The sequence below is a fragment of the Hemitrygon akajei genome, chromosome 12, assembly GCF_048418815.1.
Source record: "Hemitrygon akajei chromosome 12, sHemAka1.3, whole genome shotgun sequence".
Classification (NCBI taxonomy): domain Eukaryota; kingdom Metazoa; phylum Chordata; class Chondrichthyes; order Myliobatiformes; family Dasyatidae; genus Hemitrygon; species Hemitrygon akajei.
Window position 1 is genome coordinate 84,788,339 of NC_133135.1, and position 19,163 is coordinate 84,807,501.

General features: G+C 41.1%; 2 protein-coding genes across 9 annotated transcripts in view; one reads left to right on the plus strand and one right to left on the minus strand.

The window, feature by feature from the left end:
• Nucleotides 1-13,059, minus strand: part of LOC140737271 (BMP/retinoic acid-inducible neural-specific protein 3-like) — a 218,345-nt gene extending 205,286 nt beyond the window's left edge. Inside the window, exons 1-2 of one of the 8 annotated variants that reach the window (XM_073063622.1) lie at nt 12,959-13,059; nt 8,409-8,691 (exon numbers count right to left, since the gene is read on the minus strand). In XM_073063622.1, coding sequence (XP_072919723.1) covers nt 8,409-8,641 — 233 coding nt within the window. In that variant the 5' untranslated portion in view covers nt 8,642-8,691; nt 12,959-13,059. Of the gene's footprint in view, nt 1-8,408; nt 8,692-9,696; nt 9,717-10,072; nt 10,650-10,785; nt 10,868-11,146; nt 11,524-11,549; nt 11,687-12,958 lie in introns of those variants that run through there. The other 7 variants (XM_073063621.1, XM_073063620.1, XM_073063624.1 and 4 more) reach the window with 7 other exon arrangements.
• A 116-nt stretch (nt 13,060-13,175) lies between these two features.
• Nucleotides 13,176-19,163, plus strand: part of astn1 (astrotactin 1) — a 2,716,024-nt gene continuing 2,710,036 nt past the window's right edge. The window contains exon 1 of the mRNA XM_073063618.1: nt 13,176-13,760. Within this exon, the coding sequence (XP_072919719.1) occupies nt 13,487-13,760 (274 nt within the window). The 5' untranslated portion in view covers nt 13,176-13,486. The remainder of the gene's footprint in view (nt 13,761-19,163) is intronic.

Genomic DNA, 19,163 nt, shown 5'->3' on the forward strand with positions numbered 1-19,163 from the left:
GTGAAAAGCATAGCTGGTCTGCCCATCAAGAGATTTTCTTGGTTGTATCAGTCCAGGGATACCCAGCATGCTCTTTTTATTACCACACTGTGCAAATTTGCAGATGTTGTTGGAGGCAGAGCAAGGAGTCCCAGAACTTGAGGGGCAGGAGGCAGAGCCTGGAGAGCAGCAGGGGCAGGAAGCATGTAGTGAGAAATAAAATGTCCTGCAGAGATTCGGCAAACTCCCCTACCAGTGCAGGGGCAGGTACTAGCTTCTTGTGGTATACAGGAATCCCTGCTGGAGAGGTGATTTCATATGGAATCTACAAACTAAACTTTCCAGTGCCAACCAAGAATTCAAACAAAACAAAAACAGAGGCAGGGTGAAAAGAATGCATTCAGGGATAACTATGTCACACTCAAGTTCTTCAACCTTCTATAAACACCCAAGGTTCCAGTGCATTCCAAGCCAAGAATACAGGTGAATTTCTCAAGGACAGAGAAGCAATCTATATCCAGTGGACGGCACATGTTGGAAGACCTCATCAAGCTAAGTGCCCTTGATCCCAGCACAAAAGCCTACTCAAGCTACTCTGCTTGATATGATATCAACAAACCCAGATCTTACATGAGGGAGCACTGCAGAAGTTGTCAGAAGCATCAGACTACTTTGTCACTCCCACTGGGCAGTGACTGGTATAGCAGGGCACAGCGATGCTGTCTGTAATGTGAGCATTTTCAGGATCCCCTCTTTCCACAATCATTAACAGCAACACAGTCAACTAAAACATATATGAAAGCCCAAACGATACAAAGAAAAATTCCCAGATCTAACTGTAGAAAATATAACACAGGAATAAATAGAGCTCCAGATACTTCTATAGCTTGATATAATACCTCAGTATTTACTGCCGAATTTCAGTTCACTTAAAGAACTCAGACTCTGCATGAAATGCACTTTCCTGTAAGGATCTTCCCTCTGTTAGTGCAATCAGTGGTATGCAGATGTTGTGAGATCATTAAATGTCCTTTTATTAGATGGGGATATCACTGCTGGATGGGCTAAGTGCAGCCACTATAAGGCTCTTCTCATAATGGGTCTCCTGGCCCTTTGGAGCATAGAATGTATTTCATCAATCAGAATATGCATGTTCCTTTAAGCGAATGTGGAAGCTGTCTTTTTCTCTCTCTGCCCTGCAATATCTCTCATCTCCATGACAGCCAGCTTGTTCTCCTGCCACCTAGCTGCTACAGAGATTATTCCCTGAACAGATGATATCCTCCTCTGTTTGCTGGGTGGTAAAGCAGCAGAAGATGCATAAAAGTCAGTTGTTTGCATGAAGAATCAATCAAGTCCTATCTTCTGGGTATAACCCAGTATTTTGGTTCTAAACTGGCTTCTGGCTAATTATGCATGTTGTGTTTTTTTTAATGGTGTGGTGCCCATTTGGGCCAAAGGGTTAAACACAATGCACCAAAATTGGCTGCAATCCAATTTCCCAGCACTTACATATGTAGTGCAAAAATCGCTGCATAAACAACACATGTTGAGATGTTACATAGCTCCTTTCACAGCTTAGTAGAAGTATACTATTTCCTTAGCAAATTAGAAATCTCAGTGATCTCATGAAATGTCCCCCATAAAGCATTCTATAAAATCCTGCTCATTACATTACTAGAGACCTCACTGAGTCATATATTGTGCAGGACTGACAAAGCCCCTGAATGGAAGTAGTCCCAAACCAATACAAAAGTTATCATCTCAAAGCTTTGAACAAAAATCATTGCCCTCTTTTAATGGAGGGCATTAAACCTCTGGCTACTATACAAAGCTACTAAACTCTTAAAGTTATGCACAGTGCTTAAGACCAAAAATTCTTCCTCATATCTTATTAAACAACATATCACAGTCATCAAAATTAGAGAACTAAGGAAAGATCCCAAAGTTATTAAATTGTAGGGATTCTATTTAGAATTATTAAATGCGATTTTGTAATCCTCAGAGTAATAAAAAAATATATAAAACAAACTGCATTGCAGCAATAAACCTCACATTCCACTCCTCAGAATAATTTATTCTACAATATGTGATTTAATCTCTACATTGCAGTTCATGCCCAGATAGGAGAAATATAATTAAATGAACCAGAGCAATAGAATATTTGCTAGAAAGATTAGGACTACGCTGTAATTTGTGTCTTCTGTTTTCTGTTGGGGGTAGGGGAAGGAACATATTAAAAAGACACCTTAATTTGTTAACACCCACCATGCAACGTCCCAAGTTGTTTCATTAAGAAAAAAAAGCAAAACAAGAAGGCTGGGGGGAAGGTAAGGGGTGGGATAAAGTGAAGCAAAGATACAAAGAAGAATATGTAAGCATGAAGAGGAAAGAACAAATAGTTCTGGGGCATTGAATGGGTATACTGAATCAGCACCACTTGTATTCCAGATATAAATGAAGAACGAATCACACTGGGAATGTATGAAAAACTAAATAGCATTAATACTTATTAAGCATAAATTAAAAGACAGTCATCCAGAATTCTCTCTTCGTATCTCATCCAGTTAGAGTGGGGAAAGTTCTGATGCCACCCATGTTTAAATACGATGTTGGTGAACAATGCATTGCCTGATACATCAGTCGTGAAGCAGTTGGATGAAGGACTTGAGCTGGATTCAAAAGCAGTTAGACTTTCAGGCCAAGAAGCAAACACAGAAGAGCAAATTAAAATAAATAGCATTTCCTGAGCCACTCAGATGCGTGATTTCATGTGATCATTTCAGTGGTGTAATTTGTTTTTTTTAAGTAATGCAGGTGCAGAAGTTCAGAGGCGTCAATTTTGGAATTTAGAGATGATCAGGAGGATTAATAAGAACGGAAGTTCAAAATAAAACCAAATACATTTTAAAGGAAGCTTGGAGCAAGGTAGAAAAAGAATGAACATGGTTTAAAAAGCAATGAAAATCATAGTGAGTGAACTTGAAAGTCCACCCACACCACCAATTTGTTTAGGAAATAAGGAATAACAGACAAAAAAGTATTGAGATAACAGCAAGTGACACAGCAGATGGCAGCAAGGAAGTTCTAATCATTGTATCTGTAAACACGCAATCGAATGAAGGGTTTATAGATTGAGTTGTTCAAAATCATGCAAAACCAAGAATAATGAGAGTGTGATAAGTAAATTCTTCACTAATGGAGGTCATAACCGATTTGTTTAATCAAATGGGAATGGAAATGTGCAATACACCAAGATATTACTAATGTATCAATTATAAAGGAAATCAAGGGATATGGTTTCTATAGCAAGTGATAATGGAACTTGGGTAGAAACTGAAAAAAAAGCAAAGATTTTTATCTCGGGAATTTACGTAAAGGAGGTAGACTATTGTATTCAAAAACACAAAGGAGAGTAGATGGGAATCAGGAAAATATATAGACCAGTTAGTCCAATACTGATAGAGGGAAATGTTTACCAAATGAAAACCATCAATTCTCATTTAAAATGTTAAGAGTCGACAGGACAATTTTATAAGCAATCAGAGATGTTCCATTTGTCTGCTAAGAGATCTCTGAGATTACGATTCCATTTGCAAAGAGACATTTGAGTGTTATAAAGCCATTTGATGATGACTAGGATGCAATATTTTAAAACAAATCTGATGTAATTAATGATAAATGAAAGAGCTATTGCTTTTACAATTTAAAACAGATGATATAAGAATAGCAGCTTTTGCCTAGGCACTTAATTTATCCATACTGGAAATGGTGCCTCTCATTCACTTGCTATATGGTTTAGCGTACAAATCAAACAGAAGAGATACAGAATACCAATAACTCTGAACAGCGATAGTGTAAATAAGATTGATAACTACCAATGATCCAACTAAACTGTGGGACAACCTATATAATAGCAAATACTGATATGATTCAACATAAAGTAATCCAAGTATCAAAAATATTCACATAGGAGGCACATGAATGTAGACGGTAAGAAGTATTTAGTTGTAGTGAGATGCCATGGAGTTCACTCAGTCAATCAAAGATGGGACAGCATTATGAAATTAAAATATTCATAGTTTTGACATGAATTTGCATTAAAGCAGAATGACATCCCTTCTTAGCATCTAACACTCCAAATTCAAGCATCTCTCTGAACCATAGAAATATGAATTTCATCTAGTAAATATTTCACCTTCTCATCTCAGCCATTGCTTTGTTTGCAGAGGCCATTAAAGATAGCATTTGAATGAAGTGTAGTTTCAAAATCTCCTTTCACATCAAACCTATAGAACTATTTAAAATATTTAAGGCTACTGACAATATCATATGGGTTTTTTTTTATAATTCAGTTCCTCTATCTAGCTCCCTTTCTCCTTTAAGAGAAGAATTTAGGTTCTTGGGATCAGAGAACAGCATACTAACCCACTTCTTTGCTCATTGGTCACAACTGTAGCATCAGGGATGTCTCATCTTGAAAAAGGGCACTGATTTTTCATCAAGGGCTCAAAAACGGGAAGAAAGATAATCCCAGCATTTAGAATTTTGAGAATTATTCAAAGGCTGAAAACAAATTAGATATATTTAGAATCTGCAAAATATAAATGGTGTCTGAATGATGAGGAAGTGCCAAAAACATGAGTAAGCTATAAACAGCAGCTGCAAGAATGTACCATGGTCTTAAAGTTTCTGTAATTAATAGAGTTAAGAGAAATCTTTGACATGTTCTTGAAAACGGCACTGGTTGTTTTGAATGTTTCCATTGTCAAAGCATCTGATGTAACTAATTGTTTGCTCAAGTGTTAAATTTTAAATTAGACATATTCGCTGGAATGCATGAGTACAGGTACAACAACTATGTGCATTCAAACAGTACTTTAATGTACTGCAGTTGAACTTACTAAAGTCCTTCACAGAAGTTTAACTACAGATGCAACACTGCAAAATCTTACAGATTTTTATATGGTTTGAAATGGCATGGCCTTCACAGAGCCCTGATCTCAACATCACCGAGGCTGTCTGGGATTACCTGGAGAGACCAAAGCAAGAGAGACAGCCCAAGTCTGCAGAAGAACTGTGGTAAGTTCTTCAAGATGTTTGGAACAACCTACCAGCCGATCTTCTTATAAAACTGCATGACAGTTTAGCTAAGAGAACTGATACAGTTTTAAACACAAAGGGTTCTGACACCAAATATTGATTTGATTTAGTATTTTTACAGTTTACTGTTCTTTATACTATTTTTTGATATTTAGAAACTTTTTGTTTCATTATTTTTGAAAGCATGTTTACAGATTTGTTTTCTATGTGCCCAAGACTTTGCACAGTACTGTAAACAGAAATTGCAATCAGAGATCCACAGCGTTCTTTGGACTCACATGGAAATAAATAAACAGTATTTACACACCTCCAGCCAAAGCAGTCATTTGTGCCTAGTTTAATACATTAAAAAAAGATGTTAGATAGATGGCTGTTTAAAGAACATATTTCAAGGTTAAGAGAAAATGTATTGACACAGTGCTCAGGAACACAACAGCTGCAGTACCTTTCAAATGCTTCAATCGTACAGCATCTCTAGGATTGTCACTTAGAATTGAGTAACACAATAAAATATCAGGCTGATAAAGTTTAGAATTATGAATAAGCAAAGAGATAGTATACTTTTTTTCCTGGTAAGTTTAAGAAGAATATGTAAAGAGAGTGTACAATAGATCAAACTACAAATGCCTTTCAGAAAGAATACACTTGAATCCTATTTCTGAATGGACATTGAACCCATGAACACTACCTCACTACTTCTTGATTTCTACTTTCGCACTACTTATTTATTTGAACTATTTAAAATATGCACTCTTACTGTAATTCAGTTTTTTTATTATTAAGTATTGCATTGTACTGCTGCCACAAAGACAACAAATTTCCCAACCCATACCAGTGATACTAAACTGATTCTGAATACTTTTGCATTCCATATTTCCAAATGGTTTTAAGTTTTTACAAAATATTCTCTGCAGCCCAGCATTCCCCCTGAAAATAGTGCTCATAAAATAAACTCTACATCAAATTTAAATTGATAAGATCCCACCACAAACTGGCCGAGGGGTTAAAATAATTTACATGGCATAATAGATACCTGTGGATGATGGAGGGAGCAATGAGCTCAAATCTGGTTGATGGGTTTAGATGAGTTTACAAGACCTACATATAAATTAGCTATTCACCCATGCATAACTCTCATTTCAACATTGACAGGCATTCGTTGTCAAGCCCCACATTCTGGTATTATATTCACAACCTTTTTGCTTCTCCTAACTCAAAACCATTTTTCTTTGACCAAGCTTTTACTCATTTTGTTTTTCGAAGAGCTTCACCTTTGCCTATAATTCTAAATATTTTTATTTCCCCATCTTTCTCCCATAGATTTTTTTTTGCATTAACAGGCACTGTATGAATAGAGGCTGCTGTTGCTGAGTTGTTCAGATATAATTTTGGAATCAGAGCACATTACAAGTCCCTAAGTTGTGCCCTTGGAAAGAGGTTGCATTATCAAAGCTTAAAAAAAAGCAAGAAGTAGCATCATGACTTCTTAAGTAAAATAATGTAAAAATATTTTGCAATGAATAAACAAACTTAATGAATAAATAAATGAAAAAATGATAATTAGGCCTCTAAAAGTAATTTATGTAAATTCATACCTTATGAGCCTTTCAGGTAAGTTATGTATGATGAAAAGCTAATGAACACCTGACATTAATTAAGCTCAGATTTGAATCTAATTAGCATAGCTTGGATTGAATATGTGGATGAAAATTGCAAGATTTGTCTCACCACTGTATGATGCAAAATTGTCAATGTTATTGTCATATCTGCAAATTGTTCTTCCTTCTAGTGAGAAAATTACTCATACTCCTGTCATACTTAGTTCTGCTTAAAGTCTTGCAAATGCCACCCTTAAATTAAGGATGTCCATGCATTTTGATGTTTTACTAATTTTTTATTGAAAAGAGAAAAACACTTATTTTATAGGAACTTCTTATCACTGAAAACTTGCAAACAATAGGCAGTTACCAAGATTATTTTTTAACCCACAGTTAACTAAGGAATCACATTTAGAATTCCAACACTTAACATTTTGGCCGGAATGGGAGAAGACAAATTAAATGCAGTTCCAACTTTGAAAGGAAAATATTTGGCGTTGAAGTTGTTATTATGCACATGATCTGGTTTCCAATGAGTCCTACCATGAGGAATATGTGAATACACATATTAATTGGTAGTAATCTTATACTGTAGTTCGATTTCAAGTACTGAAATGATAAATAATGAAGTCAGTATTTGTTGCTAAACTTTATATTTGATATTTTGCGGTATGATTTGTTAAGTATATTTAGTTGCAAGGCATGGTACTTATATCAGTTAGGGACTGAGTTAAATAGAATGAGTGCACGTCATTATAAATCCATTGTGTGCAATGTAGCTGAACCAGTGGTTAGTCTACATAATACTCCGATATTTGGGAGTAAGAGATAACTTTCTCTTACAAACGGGATTGGATGTGTCGTGGGTAGAATTTGGTGGACACGAGGAATATGGCCAATTATAATTTGATTGAGACGGCTGAAGTTTTAAGATAATGAGTAACCTGGGAAGTATTCTGGAATCCACAGCGGATATGTGGCACTTACGGACCGGCGTGTAACTCAGTAAAATGGCAGAGTGAAACTTAGCTTAAGGTACTGTGTTCAGATTCGTAACTCAAATATATCTACGGATTTTCGGGTGATCTCCATCACGCCCATGACTGCTTTCTGCAACGGGAGACAATTAGTTCACTCAGAACTATCCGTGTAAAAGACATTCTCGCAGAAAGAATGATGCTGATGTTGATTAAGTATGTTGCTGACTGTGGGCATTTTTGTTTTGCAATTCTAAATGATACTTCTCAGCTGCTATTTAAGCACTAGTTCGCTCCAGCTGGGCTAACTGCAGCGTTCCAATTTCCGTGACAACAAACCGTACACAAGGAAGATTCTCTAGCTTGCGGCGTTGTAGTGTGGAAGGTGGAATGGAGGGGTATGTGTGTGTGTGTGTGTGTGTGTGTGTGTGTTTCAGAGAGAGAGATGGAGAGAGACCAGCATCTGCTGCAAAACCCGATCTCTTCATCAGGGGGAGATGTGAGTACACAGCGCTGAAACCTGGCAACGCGAGCACCCACGGACACACGGGCTCTTAAAGGAACACATGCCCGACGGTTAAAGTAACATGCACCATTTTAATATTAAAGTAAACGAACAATAGTTACGTAAAATACCCGGACATGTTACGCTGATTTTAAATAAATGAACACATTTTGTGAAAGGAGATATAAAAGAAACCGTTTCCACATTGTTCAATCACTTTCCGGGGCAGCTCATGTTGTCTCTTACCTGTAGATCTTGTATCTGGTAGTAAATCCCTGCCGGTATCTATCCAGGAAGTTGGAATAATCCCGGGCCCGGTGGAAGGGACCCTTATCCGAGAGGAGCCAGTCGAGGGGGCTGGTGACATGTTGGTGTTGGTGATGAGAGGAAAGCACCAAGAGAGCCCAGCAATGGAGAGTAAGAGCCAGCCGGTCCCATAGGAACAGCAAAGAGACGAGATCAACAAGCCGCCAGTTCATCCTTCCATCTGGGACTCCTCCTCTTCATTCTCCTCGCACTCCTTCAAGACCTGTTCCATTAAAACAGAAATTAAAAACAGGAACATCACCGAGGTGTGTGTGTGTGTGTGGGGGGGGGGGGGGGTCAGACGCCAACGCCCCTTCTAAACGCATTAATCGTTGGGGAAATAATGGGGGGGGGGGCGTGAGCGGAAGGCTCATTGGCATGATAAACCATAAACTCCAGAACTGCTGGCGTTGGACATAGGTTCACCGACGGAATTAAGGGTATAAACTATCCCGTGTACAAGACCCTCTCACACATATACGAACATACACTGCCGAAGGCACCGGCAGGCACGCACAAGCAGCAAGAGTATGTATGCACAACACAAAAAGGGTCACCTCAACACAGAGAAAGCCTATATGAACCGACACATGCGCTCAAGAGCAGATACAAATCACTGTATACACACCCTCAAACAGATAGGTAAAGAAGTTACGTTCATAGTATCTGTGAGCAGTTACCATCCTGCGCGAATGTAAACGCAAGACGTAGTGTGAATAAGACCTCGGGGCACAATATACACGAAAAATACACGGCCAAACATGGGCAATCAGGCGCGCAAAGCAGAAATGGTTGTATCTACAGGTAGACCGGCGTTACAGGCGCATGGAAGCACTGATGGACCGGACCGCCCCCGCCCACGCACCCCTACGATTCCATCCATCCCAGGCGGACGAATCTACTCGCTGACAACGGTAGGAAGCTGACACGAAGCACCAAGGCAGAATCCCATACACAGACACCCCCACAATCGCTGATAATGTGCACAGGTGCGCACATAAGCAAGAGGAAACACTGTTTACATACAACCGATGCTGCAGCGATAAACCCAAAGCGCACGCAGTCGAGAACAAGAAGAAGCGCGTCTATCACGGTGTTAATAAACGCACTTGCTGTATCCAGCATATTGCTATAACTGACATGCAATCTGGCACAATTTCAGGAAAGCAGGGTTCTGTTCCCAACTACAGGAGTCTCCTGAAGTGGAGAGAAGGCGGATGTGTTTTACTTTGTTTGTGGAATGCATGCCCTTTCCTCTCCGATTCCAGACCCATGATCGAAGGAGGCTGCACAGGGACCACTGCAGCCGTCAAAGAGTTAACCACGTCGCCCCTCCGGGTGGTAGCCCAGAGCTAAGATCCTTCATAGTGTCAAGCCACTGCTTGTCCTCTCCCAACCAAAACTGTTGTCACCCATTCCTATTGCCGGTCACCAGGGTGCCCGCTTCAACCAGACTAATCGCGAGGTGGCTGGCGAAGAGCGGTCGGTTTCAAAGTCGAGTAGAATCGGGGAAGGACTGGGGTGCGGGGGCAAAACGAGAAGTTACCGACCCCGCCGTTAAAGTCTCAAATCCCGCCATGCGGTTCTATTAGATCAGGGAATACCTTGCAAACGATGCACCGACCTGGCCGGCGCTGTGCCTCCAATGCGGGCGACCCAATTTGTTCCGCTTTCCGTGCCGAACGGTGCCCTGAATAGGGTCAGAAATGCCCACGGCAGCTGCCCGTGCGAGAAAGGAAAACTCATTGTAAAGCAGCCCTCTGTGAGACGTGTCCAGGGAAGTCGGCTCCTACTACAGGAAGGTGCGGCCAGGTACTGGCGGGGAGAGAGTTCCTGCGCTCACGGCAGAGACTGGAATACCCTGCCTGTCTCCGCCACTGCCCACTCCGTAAAAACGGGAGGGTGACCGGGCGGCCGTACTCCGTCTCTCCAGATGCAAAGCTGAAACCTGGCTATCTTCTGCACGAAATCCCCTGGAGAAAGGCAGCAGGTTCCCAAAGAGCATCCCCGAGAAGGTCCATCCTTCTTTCCGCAAGCCCAAGCACTGACCGCATGCTAATCTTCGGCTTTTCAGTGACCGGAGTGCGGTTCCGAATGATGAGCCCTTTAAATCCGAGGGGCTCCCCCTCGTATGCGCAGAGTCCAGCCTCGGGATGGCAAGTGATCTGAAAAGAGTGGCGATTAAACCTGACAGAGCTGCGAACTCACCGTTTATAAACCCGGGGGAATGGGAGGGAGAGGAAGTGGGGGGAGGGGGCGAGTCTAAATCCAAAACCAACCTCCTATACCCTGCACGACGCCCATCGAATCCCATTACCTAACACCCAATGATATCCTCACAGACACCACCTCCAGTGCTCGGATAGAAAATGAACGGCGTACTCAAGCCGAGCCTTCTGAAACTTCGTGGGGTTTTATAATTAAACAAATGCGTTATTCCAAGCGGCACATGAGGAATGTGCTTTCAAAAAATACAGACATTGGTAGTTCTCACACGTTGAAGACCCAAACCTGCTCACACCGCAGCCGGTCCCCGCTGCTCAGTCGGATTGCGGAGTAAAGTTAAAGAGAGAACATGCTCTAGGGATTGATGATCCTGCTTTCTGGAGATTTTTGTTTAACAAGACGGCATTCAACATTATTTTCAAGAGGGTGTTTTTACATTTATTCCTCCTCACCATTGCCTCTCTTTGATGTGTGACCGCCCGTCATAATCAGACCGACACCCTTCCAAATTTCCGTCTGCCTTTTTCCGTTCCCTCGCCAGCACATCGGGTTAAAGCGCCGGACAGCATGCTTCGACCTTCTCAGGAGTTCATATCTCAGGGCAATGTTTCGCTTCTACGCAGCACCCAACTCCAGGGCATGAAGGTCCGACAACAGCACCAGTCTCCTCACTACCTGCCGCACCGTTTCTTCCTCAGAGAGTCGAACCTAGCTTCAGCCTATATAAACACATCCACCTATCAGGGCGTGTCCCCACTGCTGTACATGCACGCTACGGAGCCCCCATCCCTTCGCCAACACTCCCTTCCTTTAATAGCCGGCCACGCAAGGAATTGACAGAGGGTATAACTGCACCTTGGCACGAATGTCAAGTGTTTCCTCCACACTTCTGCAATAACGAGGCATCGCGCTCTCCACTCAGTTTACTGCGTAGGCGACCCCAGTTGCCTTTCCGCCTCCCCGTTCCCGCCTATTCCTCCAACTCGATCTACAAAGTCTCCTCCCCTCCATTCCCAATTTCCTTTCCAACGCCCCAATTCCCTCAACTCCCTTTACAACGCCTCCTCACCTCCCATTCGAGAATTTCCTTTCTAACTCCACCCCCCCCGCCCGATTCTCCCAAGTCCATTTCTAAAGCTTTCTCTCCGCATCAGTCCACCTCCTTTCAATATTCCATCTCCGCCCATTAACCAAATTCCTTATCCAATGTCCAAAGTTAACGATCATATCGATCCATCGAAATAAATGCTTGATCACGGATCTTTTTTCCTGGAAGTTAAAAGCACGATCCCGTAAGGATTACATTATCCAACATACTGAATCATCGCCGTTTTTTGATTTTTGTTTTCCGGCATAATTTCTTCTGCAAAGTTTTAGTGCACCTCGTGCTTTGAAGTTCTGGTCGACACCAGTTTAGAGATGGAACTAGGCAACTAGGGCGAAGTTGCTAAAGGGAGCAAAGTGTCTCTATTCTCCCCTCGGTGGAATTAATTCAGTGCCCATAGTCAAATATCTTTTAAATTAGTATCGAGGGAACTAACAAACCAGATGTGGAAGAACTGTGTGAACCATCTCTCTCTCTTTCTTTCTCTCTCTCTCTCTCTCTCTCTCTCTCACACACACACACACACACACACACACACACACACACACACACACACACACACACACACACACACACACACACACACACACACACACACACACACACACACACACACACACATTAAAAGTGCATCAGTTAAACCAAAAATTGGATCTCAGGTATCAACTCAAAGTCAACTCTCTTCAATAATATGTCATCACGATTTATTAACACCAGTTCTTCTGATCAGTAGTGCTTGTTGTGTGCCTGATATCTACTCAAGACAACAGAACGGTCAATATAATGTTAAACAGAGAGTGTTGGTAAATTTATCTGATGGATTGAAGAAAATGCGTATTCGATATAGATACCTGGGATTTTGCGCCTCTCGCTGCTTCCCACCGAGACTTTGAGAGGACGTGGTTGAACCAGGGACTTTCTGTCACAGGTGTCGATTTTAATCGATACCGGGCAGGTGTGCACAGTTGAACCAAGACAATTAGCAGAACCTCCTTTTTTTCGGTCAAATTACAACCCAGAAAGGAGAAAGGTTTATCTTTCACAGCCGGCCGGGCAGAGACCTGGAAGAGTATGAACGGGGTGGAGTTGGAGGGTGGGTGAATAGGTGTGCTGCTGTAGGTGGGTGGAGAGAGGTGGATGAAGAGGGTCCGCCACTTACCAGGATCGAAGCGGAGGGGGTTCGTGTCCGGCGGTGTTCTTTCACAGAAACAGCGCCTTCTGTCAGTGCCCTGCATGCGCTGGATTGAGTGGCTGCGGCCGCCTCTTGCAGAAGACAGTTCTCCAAATCACTAACTCGCTTTCCCTCTGTTTCTCTCTCGCGCTCTCTCTCTCTCTCCCTTTTACACGTGGATTCCCCCCTCCTCCTTCCTCCTCTCCCCTCCCCTTCCCCAGCCACTGCGCAGAAAATAGACACAAAACAGCTCGGGATCGGGATTAAGGAGTAGGGCAGAGGGAGTGAATTGCCCGGATCATCCCCATCGGTCCAGCTGGCTAGGGGTGTTATTTTGAAGGGAAGAAGAAGGAATAAAACACAGTGCAAAGGCGCTGTGCCGCCTGTCAGCATTTACATGGAGTTGCCTGCTTGGCGTCCCCGCTTGTTTCAAGTTGTCAGGGTGCAGTAATATTACCTTAGGAAGCCGGGCCGACTGGGTTTGTTATTGTGCCGAGATAGGGACTGAGAACAACGATGGCGTTGCTGCCGGTGCTGCTTTTGGGGGCGTTCTGTGCCATGTTGGGTACCGGCCTGGGAGCGGTGGAAAGCGAGCACCCCAAGGATGGCGAGTGCAAAGTGAAGACGGTGAGCGTGTCGGCTCTGCCGTTCCTCCGAGAGAACGATCTGAGCATCCACACCCCGCTATCGTCGGAGCCCAAACTCCTGTTCTCGGTCAGGAACGATTTCCCCGGAGAGGTGGTGGTTGTTGACGACCTGGAGAACACAGAGCTTCCCTATTTCGTCCTGGGTGAGTGAGCGCCGCAAGAATCCGGGCGAATTCTGAGGCTGGAAAGAGGGCGTATGTAATGGGGAGGCCAGTGTGTGTGTGTGTGTGTGTGTGTGTGTGTGTGTGTGTGTGTGTGTGTGTGTGTGTGTGTGTGTGTGTGTGTGTGTGTGTGTGTGTGTGTGTGTGTGTGTGTGTGTGTGTGTGTGTGTGTGTGTGTGTGTGTGTGTGTGTGTGTGTGTGTGAGAGAGAGAGAGAGAGAGAGAGAGAGAAATAAAGACGGCAGTAAGGCTGTCGTTCTTCTGAACGTGGGCAAGCATGGTTGCCATTGTGTTCTGTTATTTATTTATTTATGGTGGCTTTGAATGTGTGCGTGTTTGTCTGTCTGTCGGATTGATGACCTTTCTGTGGGTGGGCGATGCAGCAGGTGACTGCCGGGGGATGCGCCCGCCGGCTTTCTTGGCTTGGGAGTACCGTGGACGGTGTGATGATGAGGGAAGACGCTTGCTCTCGGAGCCTGGTTCCTACACGGCGCTTGCTCAGTTTTGCCTGTTTCAGCTATCAGGGCGAGAAGGCAACTTTTAACTGGGGCTCCGGAGGAAGATTGCAAGGGGCACATTGGAATATATGTGGTATGGAAACGGTTGCACAGAGTGAATATTTCCAATTTCACTCTCAGGGTCCTTCGCGCTGTTCATAAATCAATGAATACCATAACGGCGTGGCTCGATAGGCCCGTATCCAGAGAGCGTGTACATTGCGTAGTCGTAAAACAAAACACGTATCCACCATATGATGAACGTGAAAAATTAATAAAGTTTCAACAGATCAACGTGGAACACGCCTGTGATGCATGGGCAATGCAAAAACCCCATCACTCAAAACACTTTACCAATACACCGACACCAACGTGGAACTTCATAACTTGTTGAAGTAACCAATATGTTAGCTGTTGGAGGGATTGCTACTCTTAGTTTCGGCACGAAGAATTACATACAGTTTGTAGAGATACTGTAGATGGGAATCAGCCCTCACCATAACAGCAACTTGCCATGGAGACTCAGTCACTAGCCAGACTTTGACCTAATAGTACTTGAAGATGAAATTCCATAACACCACAGCAGATCTGATGATTTAAACAGACTTATAGTGTAAAGCATGCAATGTATATTCGCTCATATCCCTCATTCTTAGCTTGCAATGCTTCACTCTCACTCCCATGTTCTGCTGCCTGCCTAGTGCTGGATTTCCACTGCGATCAGGAAGTGATTACCATTCTTCCCAAATGCAGAAGAATCTTCACACTGTTGCAGGTACAATAGTGCAGGCCAAGACAGTACTAAATGATTCCAGTCAACTTTTTTACTAATAATAGTTGGTGACAAATTTCTGCTGTCACCCATGTCAAAAGACCACCTGTGCAGTTCACAGAAAGGAAGGGGTTGTTTGACATACTTACTGGAGTTCTTTGAGGATATAAACTTCAGTCGATAGAGGTGGATATTGTATACTTGGATTTTCTGAAGGTATTTGACGCGGTGCCACATGAAAGACTTATCCATAAGATAACAATGAAAGAAGTGCAGGTAATGTATTTGTATAGATTGAGGGCTGGTTAAGCAATGGAAGGCAGTGAGTTAGGATAAATGGGTGCTCCTCTGGTTGGTAGTCAGTGCTGCAAGTGTTGGTGCTGGGCTCAGAACATTCAAAAGATAAATGAATGATTTGGAAGAAGAGACTGAGTGCAGCATATCGAAGTTTGCTGATTACTAAACTGCGTAGAAAAGCAAATTGTGCAGTGTCTGCAGGGAGATATAAACAGGTTAAGTGAGTGGGCATGTCTGGTAAATGGATAAGAGCACTGGTAAATATGAGGGTCATCTACATTGAAAGGAAAAAATAGATCAGGTTATTACTTAAATGAGAGATTGCAGCATGCTGATGTGCAGAGGGACTTGCAAGTTCTTGTACATGAATCACAAAAGGTTGACCTGCAAATGCAAAAAGTTATCTGGAAGATAAATGTAATATTGACTTTCATTGCCAGAGGATTGAATTTAAGAGCAGGGACGATATGATGCAACTGTACAGGACACTGGTGAGGCCAAACCTGGAGTACCACATGCAGTTCTAGTCTTCCGGAGATGAGACGTTTAGCCTGTGAAGATAGATTGAGTTGTCTGGGACTACACTCCCTGAAATTCTGAAGAATGAGGAGAAATCTTATAGAAACATATAAAATTATGAAAGGGATAGATAGATAGAGCCAGGAAGGTCACTTTCTCTTGTAAATGAGACTAGAATTAGAGGACATCGACTCAAGAGTTCAAGGGATAGATTTAGGACAGAGATGGGAAGAAACTGCTTTTCCCAGAGAATAGTAAATCTGTGGAATTCTCTGCCCAGGGAAGTAGTAGAGGATACTGCTTCAATTATATTTAAATAAATATATTTATTAAATATATTTAAAACACTGCTGAGGAATTAAAGGATATGGGGAAAAAGAAGGTAGGCAGAGCTGAGTCTGCACACAAATCAGCCATGATCTTATTGACTGGTGGAGCAGGTTCAATGGTTCAATAACCTACTCCTGCTCCTATTTCTTATGTTCTTATGAGCTGCTCAGGTTCAAAGTTTAGAATAAGAAGTCTGAATACACTAGACACTTGGGGCTTTCTTGAAAATTGAAACTGTGAGCACCAGGTCGAAACATCATAGTAGGGGAGGGGAAGATGATGTTGAATAAATTTGCAATTAATATGACTGTGTTTGTGTTCATTGCTAAAGTAGATTATTTGGCCAAAGCCTCATAATTGTAGTACTATATTTCCTTGCCCAAATTGCCTGCTCCATTTCCTAAATTACAATGGCAACTCAATCTCAAGAAAAGTTCTGTGTCAATAAAGTACTTTAGGACATTCTGAAATCATAAAGGCAGCATATAGGTGGAAAGCCTTTCATTCATGTGATTTCAAGTTTCTTTACAGGCACACAGCAACACTTTTCCATATAAACCCCTTATTAATTCAATCACAACATGGCATTTCTTGGATGAAAATTCTGATGTTGCTGTAAGTTCACCATCTGCTTATGATTCCTCCCTTTTTTTAAATTCTTACAGTATTCACCAAGAATTAATTGACGAACCTGAAAATTATACCAATGAATCAGCAATTTGTTTCCTGAATGTTTATCATGTACTTTTGAACATGTATGTGTGCATATACATACACACACACACACACACACACACACACACACACACACACACACAATCACACACACACATAGTCAAATGCAACTTCATATGTATTATTATGCTACAATTACAGTTATGGATTGTCTCCTAATTTATTGATAAAATTCATGAGGAATAACTGATAGAGCTATACATTCTATGCCATTGACCAATATAGCTTTCAATCCAAATTATCAGCAGGATCATTATCTCAACAATATTCTTACAGTGCGTGGTCCTAGCACCATTTTCATGAACAGTGGCATAATATCAACAAAAGAAAAATGTGTCATCATTTCAAACTTAGACTATAAAGAGTTAGCATAATTTCTCAGTTAAGATGACAAGTAGGTGCCACTTAGTTTCATTTTCAATATGGACGCTTTGGAGCCATTTTAACACTTTGATGGCATTACCTTGATACAGTGTATTAAGTTTGTAACACATATCAGCTATCACATTAAGGAATGTTTGAGAGAATAGTTTGTGCAGATTTGTTTGGGGATATATCTTGTGGATGTAACGTAAAGTTTACTGCCGAAATTCTTGTATCAGAACTACTAACGTGTACCATTTTCAATACTGTAGTCGGTGTTCATGCTGAAGGAATCAGCAGTGATTCGGCAATGAGCATTATGGTTATTTAAAGTCATCCAAATATTGAGAGATTGTTTGGAAACTGCATTATTTCTGAAAAAACATATGAGTAAAGGGTTTACCAAGACCTTAGATCAGCTAATTGACATAAATTTTAGAGTTACATATAATTTATGTATCCCAAATCTGCTAATACAATCAACTAGCTACTAACATAAAGCTATATTTGCTTCCCATTATTATTTGATTATTACATAAATAAATGACTCCAGTGTTTCAATTCCTAATTGAATCATTGATTGATTCAAACTGATTACAAATAGATTATTTGGAAGGCAATGAATTATATATTAATAAATACATTACTATTGATCCTTAATAGGTTATGAAAGGCAGCTGCTGTTTTATATTTCTTAGCATGCTTCAAATTTGCACCAATGATGGATTTAAATTTTGAAAAACATTTTATTAACAGTACTATTTGCATTCTCTTTTCAAAATTCTCTAAAATACTCTGTTAGAATGTCAAAATCATAGCTGTACTTTTTTTTCTGTTGCTTGGTGAGATTTGTGAGATCACAGTTTGTTCTTGTGGATCATGTAAGAGGTTAGGAACAAGACTCAACAGTTCATTGCAGCAACATTCAATGCCACTGTGGCTGATCTGTATCAACTGCAACCATCCTCTTTACACCACATTCATTAATATTGTCTGCCAGAAAAAATCTATCAATGTTTGAAGAAGTGCTTCATCTGTTCCTTGTATCTCAAAGATAAACTCCCTTGACCTAATTTCCCATTCACGTATGAAGACTCTTTCCATTTATCTCTTTCATTCCTTCATTCTTAAAATCTTATCAAATTATACCTTAAACTTGAGCTCTCCTGAGAATAAAAACCCAGCTTGTATCATAACTCTTCCTCATCGTATCCTTGCACCTCAAGTAACATTCTGGTGAGTCTGCACTGTATTCCTTCCAAGACGCTTAAGAGTCCTTGTGAAGAATGTAAAAACATATCTTCCGGAATGCCCTCTTTTATTTAATTTTTCTTACGGCATTACTATTAATTCAATTTTGACTATAATTTTATGTGTAATTCCAATAAATTATTATTCATGAAATATTGATGGATTTTGAATGCAAACTGGTCACATTGGTTACTTGGTTATCAATTGGTTATAGTACTCATACATTATCATTGATAGCTATTGATATTTGAATGTCCAATACTAATTGCATTAATAAATAGCTGATGGATCAGATATTCAGTAAGATCATTACCAATGCTTGGTTATATATCATATACTAATTATACCAATAAGCTCTCAATAAGTTATATATACATTACTGATTATTATTAATTAGTTATCAGTCAGTTGGGAATACCACACATACTGTTATCTGTACCATGTAATAGCTCACAAATCCCAAGATACTTCATTGTGATGTTCATGGCTTTCTGTCCTCCAATTATCAATTAATGTTAAAGGAACATTCTTGTCAGGAAAGGCAAAGGTCATCTTCTTGAAAAGCAACACAGCTAACTGCTATAATTGCCACTGGGAAAATTTGCAGAGTAATGTGTCCGCG